This window comes from Macaca fascicularis, chromosome 1 (genome assembly GCF_037993035.2).
Source record: "Macaca fascicularis isolate 582-1 chromosome 1, T2T-MFA8v1.1".
Taxonomy (NCBI): Eukaryota; Metazoa; Chordata; class Mammalia; order Primates; family Cercopithecidae; genus Macaca; species Macaca fascicularis.
This window is the reverse complement of record NC_088375.1, coordinates 171866902-171885419: the sequence shown is the minus strand read 5'-3', so window position 1 is coordinate 171885419 and position 18518 is coordinate 171866902. Positions and strand designations below refer to the sequence as shown.

Here is an 18518-nt window from a genome sequence, read left to right as displayed (position 1 = left end):
TTTTTTTGTGTTGTTTTTTGGGTGGAGGATAGGGTTTTGCTCTGTTACCACTCAGGTTGGAGTGTAGTGTGTAATCACAGCCCACTGTGGCCTTGACCTTCTGGGCTTCAGCAATCTCCCCACCTTAGCCACTCAAGTAGTTGGGACCACAGGTGCGTGCCACCATACCCGGTTAATTATCAGTAGGTACTTTTTAGTAAGGGTATTTTTAAATTAACTGTCTTGGATTAATTAACAGTAGGTACTTTTTAGTAAGGGTATTTTCTAATTAACCATCTTAGGAAGCTTCATCTGAATCACCAAAATAGCATAGCTGTACCTATAAGCATATGTTTCAGTATTGTTTTTGTATGTTTAGGTAATTAGACTTCACTATTCTAAACAATATGCCTAGAATAGTGCCTGTCATTTTGTAGGTGCCTAATAACTATTACGGCAATTGGTATATAATGTATCAAAAATTGAAATAAATGGGAATTGATTCTCCCTGGCCAGTATTTCCAGAATCACTGTTACAGAAGTGTATCTAGTGAATACTCCTTAAAGTGCGTTTGTCAAGTAGATGCTACTCCTCTTACCATTGAATTTTAAAAATTAAAAAAAAATCTTAAGTGCATAGCTCAAAAATTATCATGAAGTGAACATAGCCCTGAATTAGGAAAATATTTGAAAGTTTAACTTGTTCTGCAATAGACAACAGTTGCGAATTGTAAATTCATGTTGGTTGGCCTTAGAATCTTCTTGGGTGAACAAAATGATATGAATAGCCAGGCGTGTTGGCTCCCACCTGTAATCCCTCCACTTTGGGAGGCCAAGGTGGGTGGATCACCTGAGGTCAGGAGTTTGAGACCAGCCTGGCCAACATGATGAAACCCCATCTCTACTAAAAATACAAAAAAAAAAAAAATTAGCCCGTCATGGTGGCACGCGCCTGTAATCCCAGCTACTTGAGAGGCTGAGGCAGAGGAATTGCTTGAACCTCGGAGGTGGGGGTTGCAGTGAGCAGAGATTGCACCACTGCACTCCAGCCTGGGCGACAAGAGTGAAACTTCATCTCAAAGAAAAAAAAAAAAGTTTAAATGATATAAAATGCCTCTCTGTTGTATGAGTCCTAGTGCTCATGCAGCAATACCCAATAGCAGTTTCAGTGATCAGAGATTTCTGTGTTTTTGTGAATATTTTAAAAGTTCTTTGTAGATATTAAAACAACCATGAATAACAATTTAGTATTTGTTATTATCTATGATGATTGTAGTCAATACAGTGAGATAGTAATAAGACTATGCTGGTTTAGTATTATTGGTTCCTACATGAAAAGCCTTTTAAAATTTAAAAAGTTTTATTTTCTAGAGATGGAGTTTTGTTCTGTCACCCAGTGTGGATGGAGTGCAGTGCACCACCATAGTTCACTGGCGCCTCAAACTCCTGGGCTTATGCGATTCTCCCACCTAAGCCTCCCAAGTAGCTGGGACTATAGGTGAACGCCACCACACCTGGCTACTTAAAAATTTTTTTAGAGATAGGGTCCTGCTATGATGCACAAGCTGGTCTCAAGCCTCTGTACTCAAGCAATCCTCCCACCTCAACCTCCTGAGTTTCTGGGCACAGGCATGAGCCTTACTTAAGTTCTTACACGAAAACTTTTACCCGTGCTTCACTATAATATAGGATACCCTTGTAGATGAGTTCAAAAATATGTTATTAGACCATGTACAAGCTTTTGGCCCTCCTTATCCCCAACTGGAAAAAAAGTTAAGAAGCATTCCTTGTTATTGTCTTTGGAATGAGCTGGGGAAATGATTATTTGTAGATACCGTGTATGTAGAATAATTTCTTATAAATATGACTTAGAACTGTGATATATACCCTAATATACTCATTCTTCTGTAAATTGTTAACTAACAAGTTTGTTTAGCTTTTCTGTGCTTTTCTAGATCTGTTTTAAATATTTCTTTGCAAATATAACAGGTGGATCAATGTTAGAAAAAGTCCAACTAAGATTATACTTGTATTGACTACTGCCATGGAGGTTCCAGTTTGGCTAGGTTGAATCTCAGTGTGTAAAGTAAGTTAGCTAAGCATTTTGCAGAAGTCATAGTTTTGAAAACTCATTTTTTGGCCTATATTAACTGACGTATTGTTGGATTTGAATCTCATATGCAATTGAACTTTTCATTGGAAAAAAAGCAGCTTGAATGTGTATATTTTGCATATCTTTTGGTGATGATATGCGATACAAATTGGGTGACTAGGATGTACAGGGAGAGAAAGAGTGACTTTAATTGATTTCACCATGACATAACAAATATGACAACTTATTTTTCTACATTTTAATAGATAGCATGAAGTTAAAAATCCCTTAGTTTTAGGCATTGAATATAGGGAAATTATAACTTTATGAGCGCAAATCCAGCCCCCCTCCCCTCCCCTACCCCCCCAACCCTCCCCTCCCCTCCCCCCACCCCTTCCTTCCCCCCTACTCCCCTCTCCTCCCTCCCTTCTCCTCCTCCCCCTTCCCCTCCCCTCCCCTTAATGGAGATGGAGTCTTGCCCTCTGACCCAGGCTGAAGTGTAGTGGCATGATCTTGTCTTACTGCAACTTCAAAACTTCTAGGCTCAAGCAGTCCTCCTGCTTCAGCCTCCTGAATAGCTGGGATTGTACATGGGAGCCATAGCACCCAGCTCCTAGATTATTTCTTAATTGAGCTTGTTCTTTAATTCAAATATTTCCCACACTTGTCTCCCATCTGCCCAGTTCTCTCCCTTTCCCACAAACTTGTTAATTTTTGTATATCCTTAGTTTATTTATACAAATATGAATATATCATCTTACGTTCTTTTTAACACAAACCTATTTTTTCTACATACAGAAAAAGACTTGGTCACATCAGTGATTTTTAAGGACAGGCAAAGCATTTAAGCATGAAAAAAATTTTTTAAACATAGTACTAAGGTGTGATTGTGAAGAACAAAAAGATTGCAATGATTATTTTTATATTCTGCCCTTTTTCTACTTTTGTATTCCCTAAAGATGCCAAACTCTAGCCAAATCCATTAGCAAGACAGTAGAGAAACTAGGGCAGCCTCCCCAGCCCATTTATATCTGTGGCACTGTGTCTGTTGGAGAAAAGTGAACTAAAGAGACAAAAGGACTGATGAGAAAGAGAGCAAGGACCATAATGGAATGGTTTCACCTGTTCCAGCCTGTTGTCTGAGAAGAAACAAGAATTAAAGCACACTCAAAGAGAAAGTTGAAGAATATGCAGTTATGTACTAATTGTGTGAATTGCTAAAACCCTCAAGTTGACCTATTTTTATATCAATATAGAACATTTACCTGAATCTGTGTATTTGTTTAAAAAGTCTTGATGTCCTTGTTAAAAGGTTAATAAACATTACCCAAAATCTCCAACAAAACAGACTTAACTGCATTTTAATAGAAGTGACTAACTCAATTCCAAGCCTCGTACTAGGCTGTGCATATCTATTTCGTGTTTTCAAGTGTTAGAAATGCATACCACTTTTGACACGCTTCCTTACTTTTGCAGAATGGCACTAATGTCACAAAAGGTTGAAATTTGGTGAATTAAATATATACAAAAGTTGGCTCTGTATTTTATAGTTTTGCAGAGTGGGGAGGACTCTCTGTACAGGCTGAACTAAAACACCATTTGAAAATCATGTTTATAGTGATGGGAAAAAGCTAGATAGGAAATTTTAAATAATAGTTTTATATATACTTGTCTATCAAATACATTAATCCTAAAGAACTTTAAAAATTACAGACATTCCACTGCCCTTCTCCTAAAAAGATGTCGTTTCGAAAAATGGATCCCAGCTGTACAATAGGATTTTACTGTCGAAATGTTCAGGACTTCGAACGAGCTTCTGAAGAAATCACCAAGGTACCTTTATTTAAAATATTGTATTTGTAAATGACCTAATTTTATTAGAGACAGACTGTCAAAAGGCAAAAACCTGTAAATTGTGATATTTTTATAAAATTTCCTCTTGAATGTTAATATTATTAGGATCATTGTGAACTGAAGAAAAAAGCTATTTGAGGAATCTTAGCGTTTGAGGCAAATGAAATCAACTAGTGACCAGTTGAAAGTAGTGATTGGTCCACTAGGTGGCACTGTTGAAATAAAAATCCTTTTGCAAACTGTAGACCGGTGCGAGCAATTAGGTTATATTCTATTTGAAGAAGATTTTAAAAGGGCAATCCCTTAGGGGTAGGAAAAAAATTAATGAAGTATTTGATCAAGCCAAATTGTGCATTATTTCTTGTTAGTCCAAGTGCTTCTTTGATTTTTTTAAAAAGAGAAATGGTATTTTTGGATTTCTCAGAACTGCTTTATCAAATGAGCTGTGTTTTTACCTTCCAATAAGCTTGTCTAATCTGATCTATTCTACTTATAGGATCTTTGAAGGAGGTTTATTTAACTTCTTCTCATTACATTTATACTTCTACATTTTTTTGGTCCTTGAGTACTGCTAAAACATTTATGGAACCTTAATAGCTATCTATATTTAGTACTTTAGGAAAAAAAGACTACTTTTTAAAGAAGTAAGCATAGTTAGATAGCTCTCTTTATTTGTATCAATAGTTAGGCTATCATTTTATGGTAAGTAAGACCAATACTAGTCATTTTTGGGAATTCTTTTTTTTTTTTTTTTTTTTAAGACCGACTTTCATTCTTGTTGCCCAGGCTGGAGTGTAATGGCGCAATCTTGGCTCACCGCAACCCCTGCCTCCCAGGTTCAAGCAATTCTCTTGCCTCAGCCTCCTGAGTATCTGGGATTACAAGCATGTGCTACCATGCCTGGCCAATTTTGTATTTTTAGTGGAGACGCGGTTTCTCCATGTTGGTCAGGCTGGTCTCGAACTCCTGACCTCAGAATTCTTAACTGGAGCTTATGTATAACAGTGACTTATTACTGCTTTATTTCCAGTTAATTTTATTCAGGAAAGTGGATATAGTGAGTTGAAATTTTGTTTTTACAATGTAAAAGTGGAATGATAAATAAAATGTTTCGTATAAGCTAGATTTAGTTTACTTGACCTGCCATATGAAAGAGGAAATTTAACAGGAATATGACAGAAAAATGAATGAGGAAGGGAGCAAATGAGATATGTGGGAACCATTCCATAGTCTTCATTTCTCACAGTTGTTCTCTTTTCATTCTCCTTTTTCAACATAGAAGGCCAGGTGAACATAACAAAATATATATTTTTCATTTTTCCTCCTATTACTGGAAATTAGTATATGTATTTGTATATTTTAATTTGACAGTTCTTTGTCTTTACAAAGTATCATGTGTATGCTAAAGTATACAAATACAGGTGATATTGTGATATTTATTGATGTTGATGAACATTTTCCATTAAAAAGTCCCATTTCTCTGTTTCTATTCATTTATTTTCTATCTGGACTAAAATATGTTTAAAACAGTAAAGCAGTTGACTCCTAGAATAGAAACAAACCAGATTATTATTACCAAATTTAAAAAAACAAAATTAATGAGTTGTGTGTTGATTTTTTTCTAATTAAAGACAGTTACGGTTTTTACATTGGAAAAATACTTAGAAATTATTACTCTTGAGCATCAGAATAATATGCATTAAAGTAAAGAGAAATTATATTGAAATGTCTTTTGGAAGTACTGAGAATTGTGTAAGAATCAATTAACTTTGCTGTTATAATATTGTTCTTCTTAAGCGAGTAGCTTTTTGTAGCAGTATCCAAAACTCACCATGTCAGTGAATAACACAGTCAGTTTCTTTTGCCTGGAAGGTTATAAGTTAAGCACTTGCCTTTTTTTCTTAAAAACTGAATTGGGCAGTTTTAGTTCGACCATTTTTTTTTAACCTTTAAAAATTAAATTAACTTAAAATTATTTGTTTCTATATAAGATACATATTTTCAGTTTTCTTATTTTGAAAATGAAGCTGTTAGTCTAGAGTCTCATGTTTAATTCGTAATACCCTGTGAATGAATAACTCCTTATGCTATATGATTTTAAAATATTAATAAAAATTGTTAAACTGATTCAGTGTTTAGCAGAATTCAGTCTAGCAAGTATCTGTGTAACTATCATATACAGAGCATAAAATGACCAGGATACAATCTCTGCTTTAGAACAAGGTGTAAAGCTTCCATCCTCAAGTAACATTTATACTTCAGTAGCGGGAATAAGACAAGTAGACATATATTACATTGAATATGATAAGCATCCATATGGAAATAGAAATAAATTGATAGAGGAAAGAAGAGGGTTGAAACGAGAGAGATATCACATCTAAGTCAAAGTACTTTATTGTGATGGTCATATTTAAGAAGGGCATTAATGTATAGGCTTAATTTCTACTGGCTTAGGGAAAGAGAGGGTTACTTTAAGCTGAGGAAATACCAAGAGGAAAAGTATAGAAGGAAAGTGGAGAGTTTGTCTAGAGAATGGCAAGTAGTCAACTTAGTAGGTGCCAAGGCTTCATATTAGGCAGGGTTTCTGCTTCTGACTGCCTGAATCAGAATCCCTAAAGGTGTGGCCTGAGAGTCTCCATTTCAGACAAGCCTCCCACACAATCTTGTGTGTCAAATTTGAGAACCACTTGTATAAGACAGGGCATCCCAAAATGTGACACTTGTTGTTTTTAGGTGGCACTAGGACAAACATTTTAATACTTATATTAACTGGCATATTAAATATGATTTATTGATTTGTACAAGGCTATTTAAGTTAAAAATGATAAAAAGAAAAATATTAATCATGATAGAGATGGCTACATAACAAAAATAGTGAAAGAGGTATATAAGTCTCTGAGTTTTGAGAAACGCTGCTATAGGAAATACTGAAGGAAGAGGCTAGAAAAGTCGATTAGAATAATACCGTGGAGAGTCTTGAATTAAGGCTGAAGAAGTTGTACTTTAGTAATATGTTGATTTTGTTAAATTAATTTTAAAATTTCAGGCATACGGAAATATAGAGAATAATATAGTAAATACCCATGTGTTACCACTGAGCTTAAGAAAATTACATATATAATTTTTAATATATTTTTAATTACATATTTAATTTTTAATAATAATTAATAGGCCGGGCGCGGTGGCTCAAGCCTGTAATCCCAGCACTTTGGGAGGCCGAGACGGGTGGATCACGAGGTCAGGAGATCGAGACCATCCTGGCTAACACGGTGAAACCCCGTCTCTACTAAAAAATACAAAAAACTAGCCGGGCGAGGTGACGGGCGCCTGTAGTCCCAGCTACTCGGGAGGCTGAGGCAAGAGAATGGCGGGAACCCGGGAGGCGGAGCTTGCAGTGAGCTGAGATCCGGCCACTGCACTCCAGCCTGGGCGACAGAGCAAGACTCCGTCTCAAAAAAAAAAAAAAAAAAAAATTACATATATAATTAATAAGTGTGTTTTCGTCCACCAATCTTATTCCTTTTCTTCCTCCCCAGTGGCAATCACTATCCTGAATTAGTGTATCATACCCATACTTTATATATCCATAAACAACAATATTATTTTACATTTATTAAATTTTTTGTTAATAATATTTTTATATAAAGAGATATATATTCATCTGCAACATTTTTATTTAACAGTGACTTAGAGATTATCTATGTAACTACATGTTGGTCTAGCTTATTCATTTAAACAGCTGAATAGTGGTCCATTCTGTAATACACTCTTTATTTAAACTTACTTTCTTTGATGGTCATCTGGCTTGTTTCTGAGAACTTAAAACTCCTTGTTTTATTTGTTTAATTACAAATAATGTTTTAAATAATATTCTTGTACATATCTCTTTGTGCATGTATAATACTTTAAGTAGGGTTACATTAGATATACTAGATACATTACAGTGCAATTTCTGGGTCATAAGATAAGCGTATTTTTAGGTTTGCTGTATGTTGTTAAATACTCTCCAGAGGGATCATGCCAAGCAGTATATAAGAATTTCTTTAACATCCTTATCAACACTTGATATTGTCAAACTTTAAAATTTTAACCAATCTTGTGGATATGAATAGTACCTCTTTGTAATTTTATATTTCCCTGATTGATACTAAGGTTGAACATTTAATCAAAGTTTATTGGCCCATTTGTTCCTCTTTTGTGAAGTTCCCATTCATTCTTTTTATCTATTTTTCTATAGGGCTATTTGATATGAAGGAAATCTTTATAATTCTAGATACTTCTGCTTTGTCGGCTTTATGTGTTACAAATATGTTCTCCTATGCCACTATTTTTACTTGTTAATTGTGTCTTTAATTTTAATATACTCAAATTAATAACACTTATGGTTTTTGAATTTTATATCAAAGAAATCTTTAATAAGCAAAAGTCATAAACATATTCTATATCTCTTCCAGAAGTTTTATGTTTCACATTTAGAACTTGTATATGTTTTATTTATTTATTTATTTTTGAGATGGAGTCTTGCTCAGTCACCCATTGTGGAGTGCAGGGGTGCGATCTTGGTTCACTTCAACCTCCACCTCCCGGGTTCAAGCAATTCTCCTGCCTCAGCCTCCCTAGAAGCTGGGATTACAGGCATGCACCACCACGCCCGGCTAATTTTTGTATTTTTAGTAGACACAGGGTTTCACCATGTTGACCAAGCTGGTCTTGAATTCCTGACCTCAGGTGATCCTCCTGCGTCAGCCTCCCAAAGTGCTGGGATTACAAGTGTGAGCCACTGCGCACAGTCTAGAACTTGTATATGTTTTAAAGTAGGTATCTTTTTTTCCTCACATGGACAAATGGTTATTTTAGCATCATTTATCAAAGAGTCTGATTTTTCTTCATTGATTTGTAATGTCTTCTTCAAGGACCTAGATTAGTACAGAAGCTGTAGAATTAAAGAGGAAGGAAGTACTTTCAGAAAGTTTGTGAAGGTAAATCAGTAAGACAGCCACTTAGAAAGTGGCAAGGGAAAGAGAGAGCTCACTGACAAGTCTGTTTTACATCTAGGTGACCAGGAGAACAAATTAATAGAGAAAGTTCATTAATACGATCATTCATTTAATCAGCAAATACTTGAGTGCTTTCATCCCTATGACTCCACCAGAATTCCTCTTCAAGGTCACTAATGACCCTGTGTTGCCAAGTCCATTGGTCGAAGCTCAGAGTTCATTCTACTTGTCGTAACAGAAGCATTTGATATAGGTGAACATCCACTTCACCTTCCTACACCTTCTTCACATTGGCTTCCAGGACATCAAACTGTTTTGGTTTTTCTCATTCTTCACTGATCGCTCCTTCTTTAGTCTTCTTTGCCTGCTTTCTTCCCCAGCCTCTTAATGTTGGGGTAGCTTAGGGCTTAGCCTTTGGTTCTGATATCTTCTTTATCTTGATGATCTCATCCAGTCATATAGCTTTAAATATCAATTATAATCCAAGATCGTATCTTTAGCCCAAGATTATTTTCCAAATTATAGATTATAATGTGCAGTTGCTATTCAGGGTCCCTTATGTGTCTGGCATACGTTTCCAAAATCAAATTCCTGATCTTCCTTCTGAATCCTGTTTTGCTCACAGTTTTCCTTATCTCATTTGATGGCAAATTTATCCACTCTCTGCTCAGACCAAAGCCTTGGATGATTCTTACCTCCCTTTTCTCTCTCACATCTCATAACAAATTGTAGATTCAAAGTATATCTAGAATCAGACCTCTTTTCACCACCTTCCCTACTGCTCTTGCAACACTGGTCTGAGACACTGTCATTACTTTAGTGATCTCTTATGTAGTTTCCAAGCCTCACTTCCCTGCCTCTAGCTGGTTCTCAATTCAGCAGCCAGCTCCCGTAATTCTTTCAAAACATAAGTCATACTGGGCAGGGCATGGTGGCTCACACCTGTAATCCCAGCACTTTGGGAGGTCGAGGTGGGCGGATCACCTGAGGTCAGGAGTTCAAGACCAGCCCGGCCAACATGGTGAAACTCTGTCTACTAAAAATACAAAAATTAGCCAGGTGTGGTGGTGTGTGCCTGTAGTCCCAGCTGCTCAGGAGGCTGAGGCATGAAAATAACTTGAACCCAGGAGGCGGAGGTTGCAGTGAGCCAAGATTGTGCCATTCCTCTCCAGCCTGGGCAGCAGAGTGAGACTTTGTCTCAAAATAAAACAGAACAAAAAAAGCATAAGTCATACTGAAGCATTGAGAATAAATAAAAAACAAACAGAAACCGTAAGTCAAAGCACTGACATGTAGAGCATCTAGAACAGTGCCCAGCTCATAGTAAGTGTCCATTTTGTTGAATGACTGTCTAGAGCTGGATATGCAGTGGTCAACAAGATAGTTGAGACTCCTGGCTTCATGAATTTACAGTCCAGTGGACATTAAACACACAAGTGTATAACAAAAATTAAAAGTTTCATCAAGAAGAAAATACAGTGTCTTGAGGAAGAAAAATAGAAGAGACATACTTTAATTTGGGGAGTGCAAAAAATATTTAATAGTATATATTCACTGCATTTTCTGTGAGGATCTTAACATGTCCATGAAACCTGCCCTATTTAGATCCACCACACAATGAGTAAAAAATCACCAGGAGAAGAGTAAGTGTCTTTCTAATCATAATGGACCTAATAGAGTTTCATGTCTTGCTTTAAGACTCTTGAAAGCCTTGAATTAGGAGTAGGTAAAGTGAACAATAAAGTTTGGCATGATGGGGAGAGCAGAATTTCAAGTCAGTTTAGTAGTATCTTTTATTTCATTGAAATGGTCAACTGTGGAAATCCCTGTGGACAGGGAGGCGAATGGTCTAGGAGAGTTGAGAGTAGAAAATTTGAAGGTCAGATGAATATGATGAAATCAGGTTTACTGGAGTGCCTCCAAAACAACCACTCTTCTGTTCTTCGCCTCCTTCGGATTTCAGCATCTCTTTGGAATAGTTCTATTTAACACTGTCTCTAATCTTCCTGTTAATAATCTTCCTCCCTACCTCCCCTCATGTCTGAGTAATTATGTTGTTGAAATCTTTTACGTTCTTTTTTCTTTCCTATATCGTTTTTAAATTACAGAAAGACATGTTATAAAAGTCTCCAGTTGTGATGGTAGGTTGTCTGTTTCTCCTTTAAGATCTTTTTTGTTTTTGTTTGTTTGTTTTATACATTTTGAGGCTTTGTTATTAGTTACATACAAACTTAGGACTGTTAGGTCTTCCTATTGAATTACAACTTTTAAATGTTCCTCTATCTCTTACTAATATTTCTTACCTTAAATTCTGTTTTTGTACTTTGTGTCATCAAATACTTGAATCCTGTAGGATTTTAAATTCCACAAGGCATTGTGTTTTAAAGAGTCAGTATTACCCTTTCTGATGCCCTTCATTTTTTTTTTTCTGTTTTTACTCTGCTTCCTTTTGGGATCATTTCACTTGTCTCTGAAGAACTTTATTATTTCTTTTAGTGCTGTTACCTGGTGATAAATTCTCTCAGCTTTTGTTTGAACACATCTTTATTATGCCTTCATTTAAAAATGGAAACAATAGCAAATTTATAGAAAAGTTGTAAATATAATACAAATAGTTTGTTCCTGAACCATTTGAGAATAAATTGTTAGCATGATGCCCCATTACCCTTGAATAGTTGAGTGTGTACTTCTTACTAAGAAATAAGGACATTCTCCTACATAATCACAACATAACTATCAGAATCAGGAAAGTGGCATTGTACATTATCACCATTTAATTCCCAAGAAATTATTCAGGTTTCACCAGTTGTCCCAATAATGTCTATGTAGCAAAAAGATTGAGTTCACAATAATATGTTACATTTATGCATTTTAAATCTTTAATCTGGAACAGTTAATCATCTTTTTTGATTTTCACATTATATTTTTTAAGATAACAGGATACATGTTTCTTAGTTTTTTACAGGACACTTTTGAAAATTTTGTAGATTGTCCTCTCAATTTGGGTTTGTCTGTACAGTTTCCTCATTAATTTCAGGTTATACGTTTTTGCCAGATATATCACCAAAGTGATGCTGTGTTTTTTTGACTGCTTCCTGGTGATTGGCGTGTGATTTTTATTGTCTCTTTATTGGTGATGCTAACTTTGACCCCTTGGTTAAAGTGATGTCTGCTGTCTGCCAGGTTCCAATCTGTCTTCGACATACCCAGTTGACCTCCACCTGGACATGCATACCTGCTTTGCCTAGCCCCGTCTAGTGGCTTTAAAAATGAATTGTTTGGGAGGGGGAGGGAAGAGGAAGAGCTTGCCTTTGTTGTTGAAGGATATTTTTACTGGATATAGAATTCTATGTTAGCAGTTGTTTTCTTTCAGTATCTTAAAGATATTTATTCCATTATCTCTGGCTTCTCTCATTTCTTAATAGACTTTGCCTCTCTAAGATTTTTATTTCTCAAGACTTAAATTGTCTTAATTGCTCTCAGATGCTTTCCAACAGTTGTTTTGTCTATCATACTTTATCCTTTTTTTTTTTTTTTTTTTTTTTTTTGGAGACGGAGTCTCACTCTGTCCCCCAGGCTGGAGTACAGTGGTGCGATCTTGGCTCACTGCAACCTATGCCTCCCAGATTCAAGTGATTGTCATGCCTTAGCCTCCTGAGTAGCTAGGATTACCGGTGCCTGCCACCATGCCCCGCTAAGTTTTGTGTTTTTAGTACAGCTGGTCTTTCGCCATGTTGGCTAGGCTGGTCTCGAACTCCTGACCTCAGGTGATCACCCACCTCAGCCTCCCAAAGTGCTGGGATTACAGGTGTGAGCCACTGCACCTGGCTGTACTTCATCCATTTCTTGTGGTGGTTCTTGGTGGTAGGGTTGATTTGATACAAGCTACTCCATTATGTTTATAAAATACTTGTTTTAGCTATTTTTTTAAGGTGTAAGATGTGACTATAAACTAAAAATATTTTTAAAATTTGTAGCACAGAAGTTTTGTTTCTGTATTTCATTAGAATTTTGCCATGAATACTATTTAGAGAGAGACATGAGATTAAAGTTGTATCTTCTATTCATCCAAAGAAATTATGGTACTGAAGTAAATTATAAAAGTATAGTAAAATAGCAAATGAAAAGAATTTGATTATTAAATGACAACTCCATTTTCCTGGGTGCTTAGCCTAAAAACTGGATCCCTTGCTCTGTCTCACGAACCCCAAGTCGTACGCATCAGCAAATCCCATCATCTCTTCTTTAAAATGTACTTAGAATTTGATAATTTCTCACCACTCTCATTATTACCCTGGCCCATCTTCACATCTTCCTTGAAATTATTGCGGTAGCTCCCTAACTGATCTCCCTTGCTCTGTCCACAGTCTAGAAGCAACATAGCCACCAGAGTGATTTTGTTTAGAATGTAACTAAGATTATGTTAATTTTTTAAAGAACCTTACAGTAGCTTTTTAACTCAGAGTGAAAGCCCAAACTCTTATAAACCCACAAGGCTTTATATAAATGGAATCTCTGCTTCTCCCTGCTGCCTCTTTGAGCTCATTCCCTACCATTCTTCCTTAACTCTCTTGAGTACAGGCACACTAGTCTCCTTGAAAATGATCAGTGCCCACCCCTGTTTCATGAGTTTTGTTTGTTTCCTGTGCCTGGCATTCTCTTCCTACAGATATTCCCATGGTTCTCTCCCTTCTTTCAGGTCTTTACTCAAGTGTCACATTCTTAGGCCTTCCCTGGGCATCCTTTATACATTTGGAATTCCCTTCCTTCATTGTTTTTTCTCCTTAGCACATATCACTATACACATATATGTATATATTCTGCTATATCATATATATATATACACATTCTGTTTAGTTATCTATCATCTGTTTATTCCACTGGAATGTCATCTCAACAAGGAAGGATTTTGTTGGTTTTGTTTATTTTTGTATCCCCAGTGCTTAGCACTGGCTATCACATTGTAGAAGGTCAGTAAATAATATTTGTTGAGTGAAGAAATGAATTAAAGAGACTTTGTTATAAAGTTGTCTTACTTATAAGTTAGTAAAGAGGTCAGTGATTGAGTTATAGAAAATCTACAGTGTGTTTTTACCTAGTTGTTCTATTTTCCTTAAATTGCTGTGTATTTATCTTAAAACTGGAATAGTCCTTTTATTCACTGCACAACTCAAAATATGTTTTGTTCAAAAAATTAATTTTCATATTTATCAAAGTAGGACATACGCTAACTTTAAAAATGGAAATTGCAATAAAAGGCTTATGCTGAAAATCAGGAGTCCCTTGCCATGTTACTTCCCACTCCACAGAATACCTCTTCAGAGATACTCACTTTTAACTCTTTTAGCTATTTATTTAGAATTTTACCTCTGCATTTCTAAGAACAGTAAGTCTTCCCTTAACATCATTGATAGGTTCTTGGAAACTGTGACTTTAAGTGAAATGATATAAAATGGAACTGGTTTTACCATAGGATAATTGATATAAACAAGAGTTAAGTTCCTAAGACATAGTTCTTGTCACAGAAGAATCACCAAACTTACAAATAAAGACTTAAATACTTCTAATATTAAACATTGAAATAAATATGAGCTGTACTTGTATTTAAGAAGGATTAAGGTACTTCACAGAGATGACTGAACATTTTAAAAAAATAAATAGCTACAAAGAGAACTAAGGAAATGAGAAAAGGAGTGGGAATACTAACTCCAAGAAAAACAAAGCTTAGAAAAAAAGAAATGTAAGATAATTGTTTATCGTACAATTGTTGGTGGATCAGTGAGCGACAGCAGTCGTGGTGGTGGGTTAAATCAAGGAATAGTTTGCAAAGCGAAAATTGTAAGAAGCACCTCCTACCACCACACGATTCCATAACAATTACAAATCTGGCAGGCTCACTGAGCACTTTGTTGCTGCGTGTTTGTTGTTAAGCATTTGAATGATTGTTGTATACCTTACACATTTTTATTTGGCAATAATTTGTATTCATTCATTCTCCAGCTGGCCTATTCAGTTCAGGTTGTAGGTGGCCGGAGAACTATTCTGGAGGCTCAGGACGCAAGGTGGGAAGCTACCCAGCGTAAGCTATGCGGCGTAAGGTATACTCACACACACCCCACTATTCTCCTAGACTGGATCAGTGCAGACACACCAGCTCACCTCATGTTTGGGATGCGAAAGGAAACCAGAGAACTTGGAGTAACCTACTTACACAGACATGAGGAGAATGTGCAGACTTCACACAGATGGCTGTGGCTGGGAATTGATTTTTTTTCTTCATGAACATTATAATCACACAACGTTGAACGAAATGACATTATTTGGGGACCTGCTGTAATGTGCTTATTCTGCAATTTCTTGATTAGTCCATTGTAAACATTCTTTGTTATTTTTCAGTTATAGTACTTGAGGATTTAACTGTCTTCCCACACCCTTTCACCTTGTTTCTCTTCTCCCAGCCATACTCACAGTACAGTTATAAAACAGATTTTGGTGAGTCACTATTCAATGTTCACATTACACCTCCATAATATTGTTTACTAATCACATAATGTGCTATGATTACATTTCTTTTTTCCTGTCCTTTGTATATCTTGGAATTAGTACTCCTTCTCCCTTTTTTCATATCCTTAGTTCTGTTTTTACCTATTTATTTCTTTTCTAAATGTTCACTTGTATCTGTCAACTACCTAGCAGTAAGTTTTTCATAATTATAAACATAGGAAAAAATCTATTTTTTTCTGGAGATTTGCTCATTTCTGTTTTCTGTTCACTCTCCTCTTAACCGTTCTCTAGGCCTGGTGCGGAGTGGTCAGTTTGGAACTTCCTGATGCCACTTTCCTGTATTTGATCTCCTGTCTTCTGAATCTTTTAGTTTATTCCTTTCTCTTGCTGGAGCATATTTTCTAGTACCTTCCTATGGAAAAGATGCATAGATGGTAAATTTTTTGAATTCCTGCATGTCAACCAGCTTTATCTTTTAATTTATTGATAATTTAATTGGATACAGAATTCTAAAATGAAAACAATTTTTCCTCTGAACTTTAGAAGCATTGTTCCACTCCCTTCTAGCATTTAGTGTTGTTAAGAAGTTCAATGTCATTCTGCATTATTTTCCTCCAAATGAATTTTTTTTTTCTCTGAAAGTTTTCAGGTTAGAATCCCAGCTCCATCACCTAATTGCTGTGTATCTTTAGTCACATTGCTTCCCTTCTTTGTGCATCAGTTTTCTCATGGAATGAAAATACTAATAGCTACCTTTCTCTGTAACATCACTATGAGGATTAAAGATTTAATAGACTAGTGCTTGGTTTATAGTAGCACTAAAATATTAGCTATAATTATTACTGTTATTTTTATTTTTGATACAGGATCTTGCTGTGTTGCTCAGGCTGGAGTGCAGTGGTGCAGTCATAGCTCACTGCAGCCCCTACCTCATGGGCTCAAGCCATCCTCCCACCTCAGCCTCCTGACTAGCTGGGACCACAAGTGTGTACCACCACAACAGCTAATTTTTACGTTGTTTGTAGAGACAGGGTTTCACTATGTTGCCCTGGCTGGTCTTGAACTCCTGGGCTCACATAATCCTCCTGCCTCAGCTTCCCAAACTGCTGGGATTACAGGCATGTGCCACTGTACCCAGCCAGCTACAATTATTTATCCCTAATATCTTGAAGCTTCATTATGTGTCTTGGTTTGCGTTCTTTGTCATTGATTGTCCTGCTTCCATTATGGGAAATTTCCTTTAAATTAAAAATAATTGTTTCTTCTCTTTGTTCTTACCTTCTGAAACTCTTATTATACAGTTTGGATCTTCCGAATTGCTCCCTAGTTTTTCTCTTTTTTCCTTCTGTTTCCCATGTCTTCATATTTTTGTCCTGGAAGATTCCCTCTGCTTTACCTTCTACCTATTCTGTTGTTCTTAAATTTCAATTAGGATGCTTACATTTTTAGTTGTTATTGATATTTTTTTCTATTCTTTTTTCATGTAATTCTTTTCTTTTTTGTGGATGTGGTTTCTCTTTTCCCCTAGAAAATTAATTATAGTAATTTTGAAGTTTTCTTCTGTTTCTTTTGTTGTTTGTGCTTCCTTCTGGACTCTTTCATGTTTTTGTTTGTTTGTTTGTTTTAGATGGAGTCTTGCTCTGTCGCCCAGGCTGGAGTGTGGCAGCATGATCTCAGTTCACTGCAAGCTCTGCCTCCCGGGTTCATGCCATTCACCTGCTTCAGCCTCCTGAGTAGCTGGGACTACAGCGCCCACCACCATGCCCGGCTAATTTTTTTGTATTTTTAGTAGAGACCGTGTTTCACCATGTTAGCCAGGATTGTCTCAATCTCCTGACCTCATGATCTGCTTACCTCAGCCTCCCAAAGTGCTGGGATTACAGGCGTGAGCCACCGCGTCCAGCTGTTTTTTCTTCTAATCATATAAAGTTTTCCTTTATATGCTTTCCCCCAAATGACTAGGGACCATCTCTCTGTTTATATTTAATAGCAAGGCAGTAAAAAGCCGAGTGGAAGCTCCATGTGTTTGAGCCTGTCTTTTTAGCTGTTAACTTTCATACTAGGATGATCATGTAATGAACTTGCCTTTTTGTTGGGTAACCCCCACATGTTAGTAAGTGGTGGTCTTTTCTCTGGAGTTGTTTCATTTTCTCAAAGAAAAGTTCTGCCGTATCTTAAGAGCCTGTGGAATGAATATATGTTGTCTGCTCGAGCTCCAGGAGCAGGAAGTGAAGGATACCGAGGACCCTACGGTTTCCTATTTTTAGACTGACAGTTACTCAGCTTCTGAAGTCATCACTGTGTCTAGTGTACTGGAGTTCATATCATTTTCTATTCAGTTTTTCCAAAGAATAAATCTTCATTTTCCTATATGGGGGATGGCTGGAGAGGGGGTGAAGAAGGGTGTTGGTTGCAAGGAGGGACCTGGGAATTGAGTTCATACAAGTTTTTGTCAGTTTCCTTGGTTTTCATTTTGGGTCTCCCCTCTGCTTTCCATGATGTCTCTGGCCTTTGTATACTGTTGCTCTTCAAGTTCCGCAAGATGAATTTGCTTACTTTTCATGGGTATCCCACCGAAACATCTCCTTCCTAACTCACGAACTTAGGTTGCATTTCCCCTGCTCTGTTGTGTTGTAAATGGCCTGATGTAGATTATTTTTTATTTTATCTCATACCCCCTTTTATTCTTATTTTTTTCATTTGTTCTCAATTTAATGATTATTAATCATTTGGTCATTCAAGAATAAACATTGCCTGTTCATTGTTAATCTTATTACCTAGTAGTGCTGGTGTTTGAGGACAGAAAATCACAAATGAAAATGTACTAGGGAATGAATTATTTGATTGTGGAATGTATATCAACACGGGGGAAAGATTTACAAGTAGCTAGTTGACTTCTAGCTGCAAAACACATTTTATGTTATAGCCATTGAATCCCTGAGATCTTAGAAGTTATTTGGTCCAAAGCTAACATTTGTTGAGTCTTCACCTGTGGTATATTATCTCATTTAACCAACCAAACCTTCTGAGATAGTTACTTTTGTCTCCATTTTACAGATAAGGAATCTTGTATTTAGAAAGGTTTAGCAGCG

The 18518-nt window shown here is 36.3% G+C and overlaps 1 protein-coding gene across 30 annotated transcripts in view; it reads left to right on the top strand.

Annotated features, from left to right (window-relative positions):
* ATG4C (autophagy related 4C cysteine peptidase) overlaps positions 1-18518 on the top strand; it is a 123298-nt gene that overhangs the window by 54408 nt on the left and 50372 nt on the right. For 18 of the 30 annotated variants that reach the window (XM_015434929.4, XM_015434916.4, XM_015434908.4 and 15 more), the window contains one exon: positions 3785-3904. In XM_015434929.4, the coding sequence (XP_015290415.1) occupies positions 3785-3904 (120 nt within the window). Of the gene's footprint in view, positions 1-3030; positions 3417-3784; positions 3905-14922; positions 15021-17053; positions 18192-18518 lie in introns of those variants that run through there. The other 12 variants (XM_074005082.1, XM_074005078.1, XM_065521349.2 and 9 more) reach the window with 7 other exon arrangements.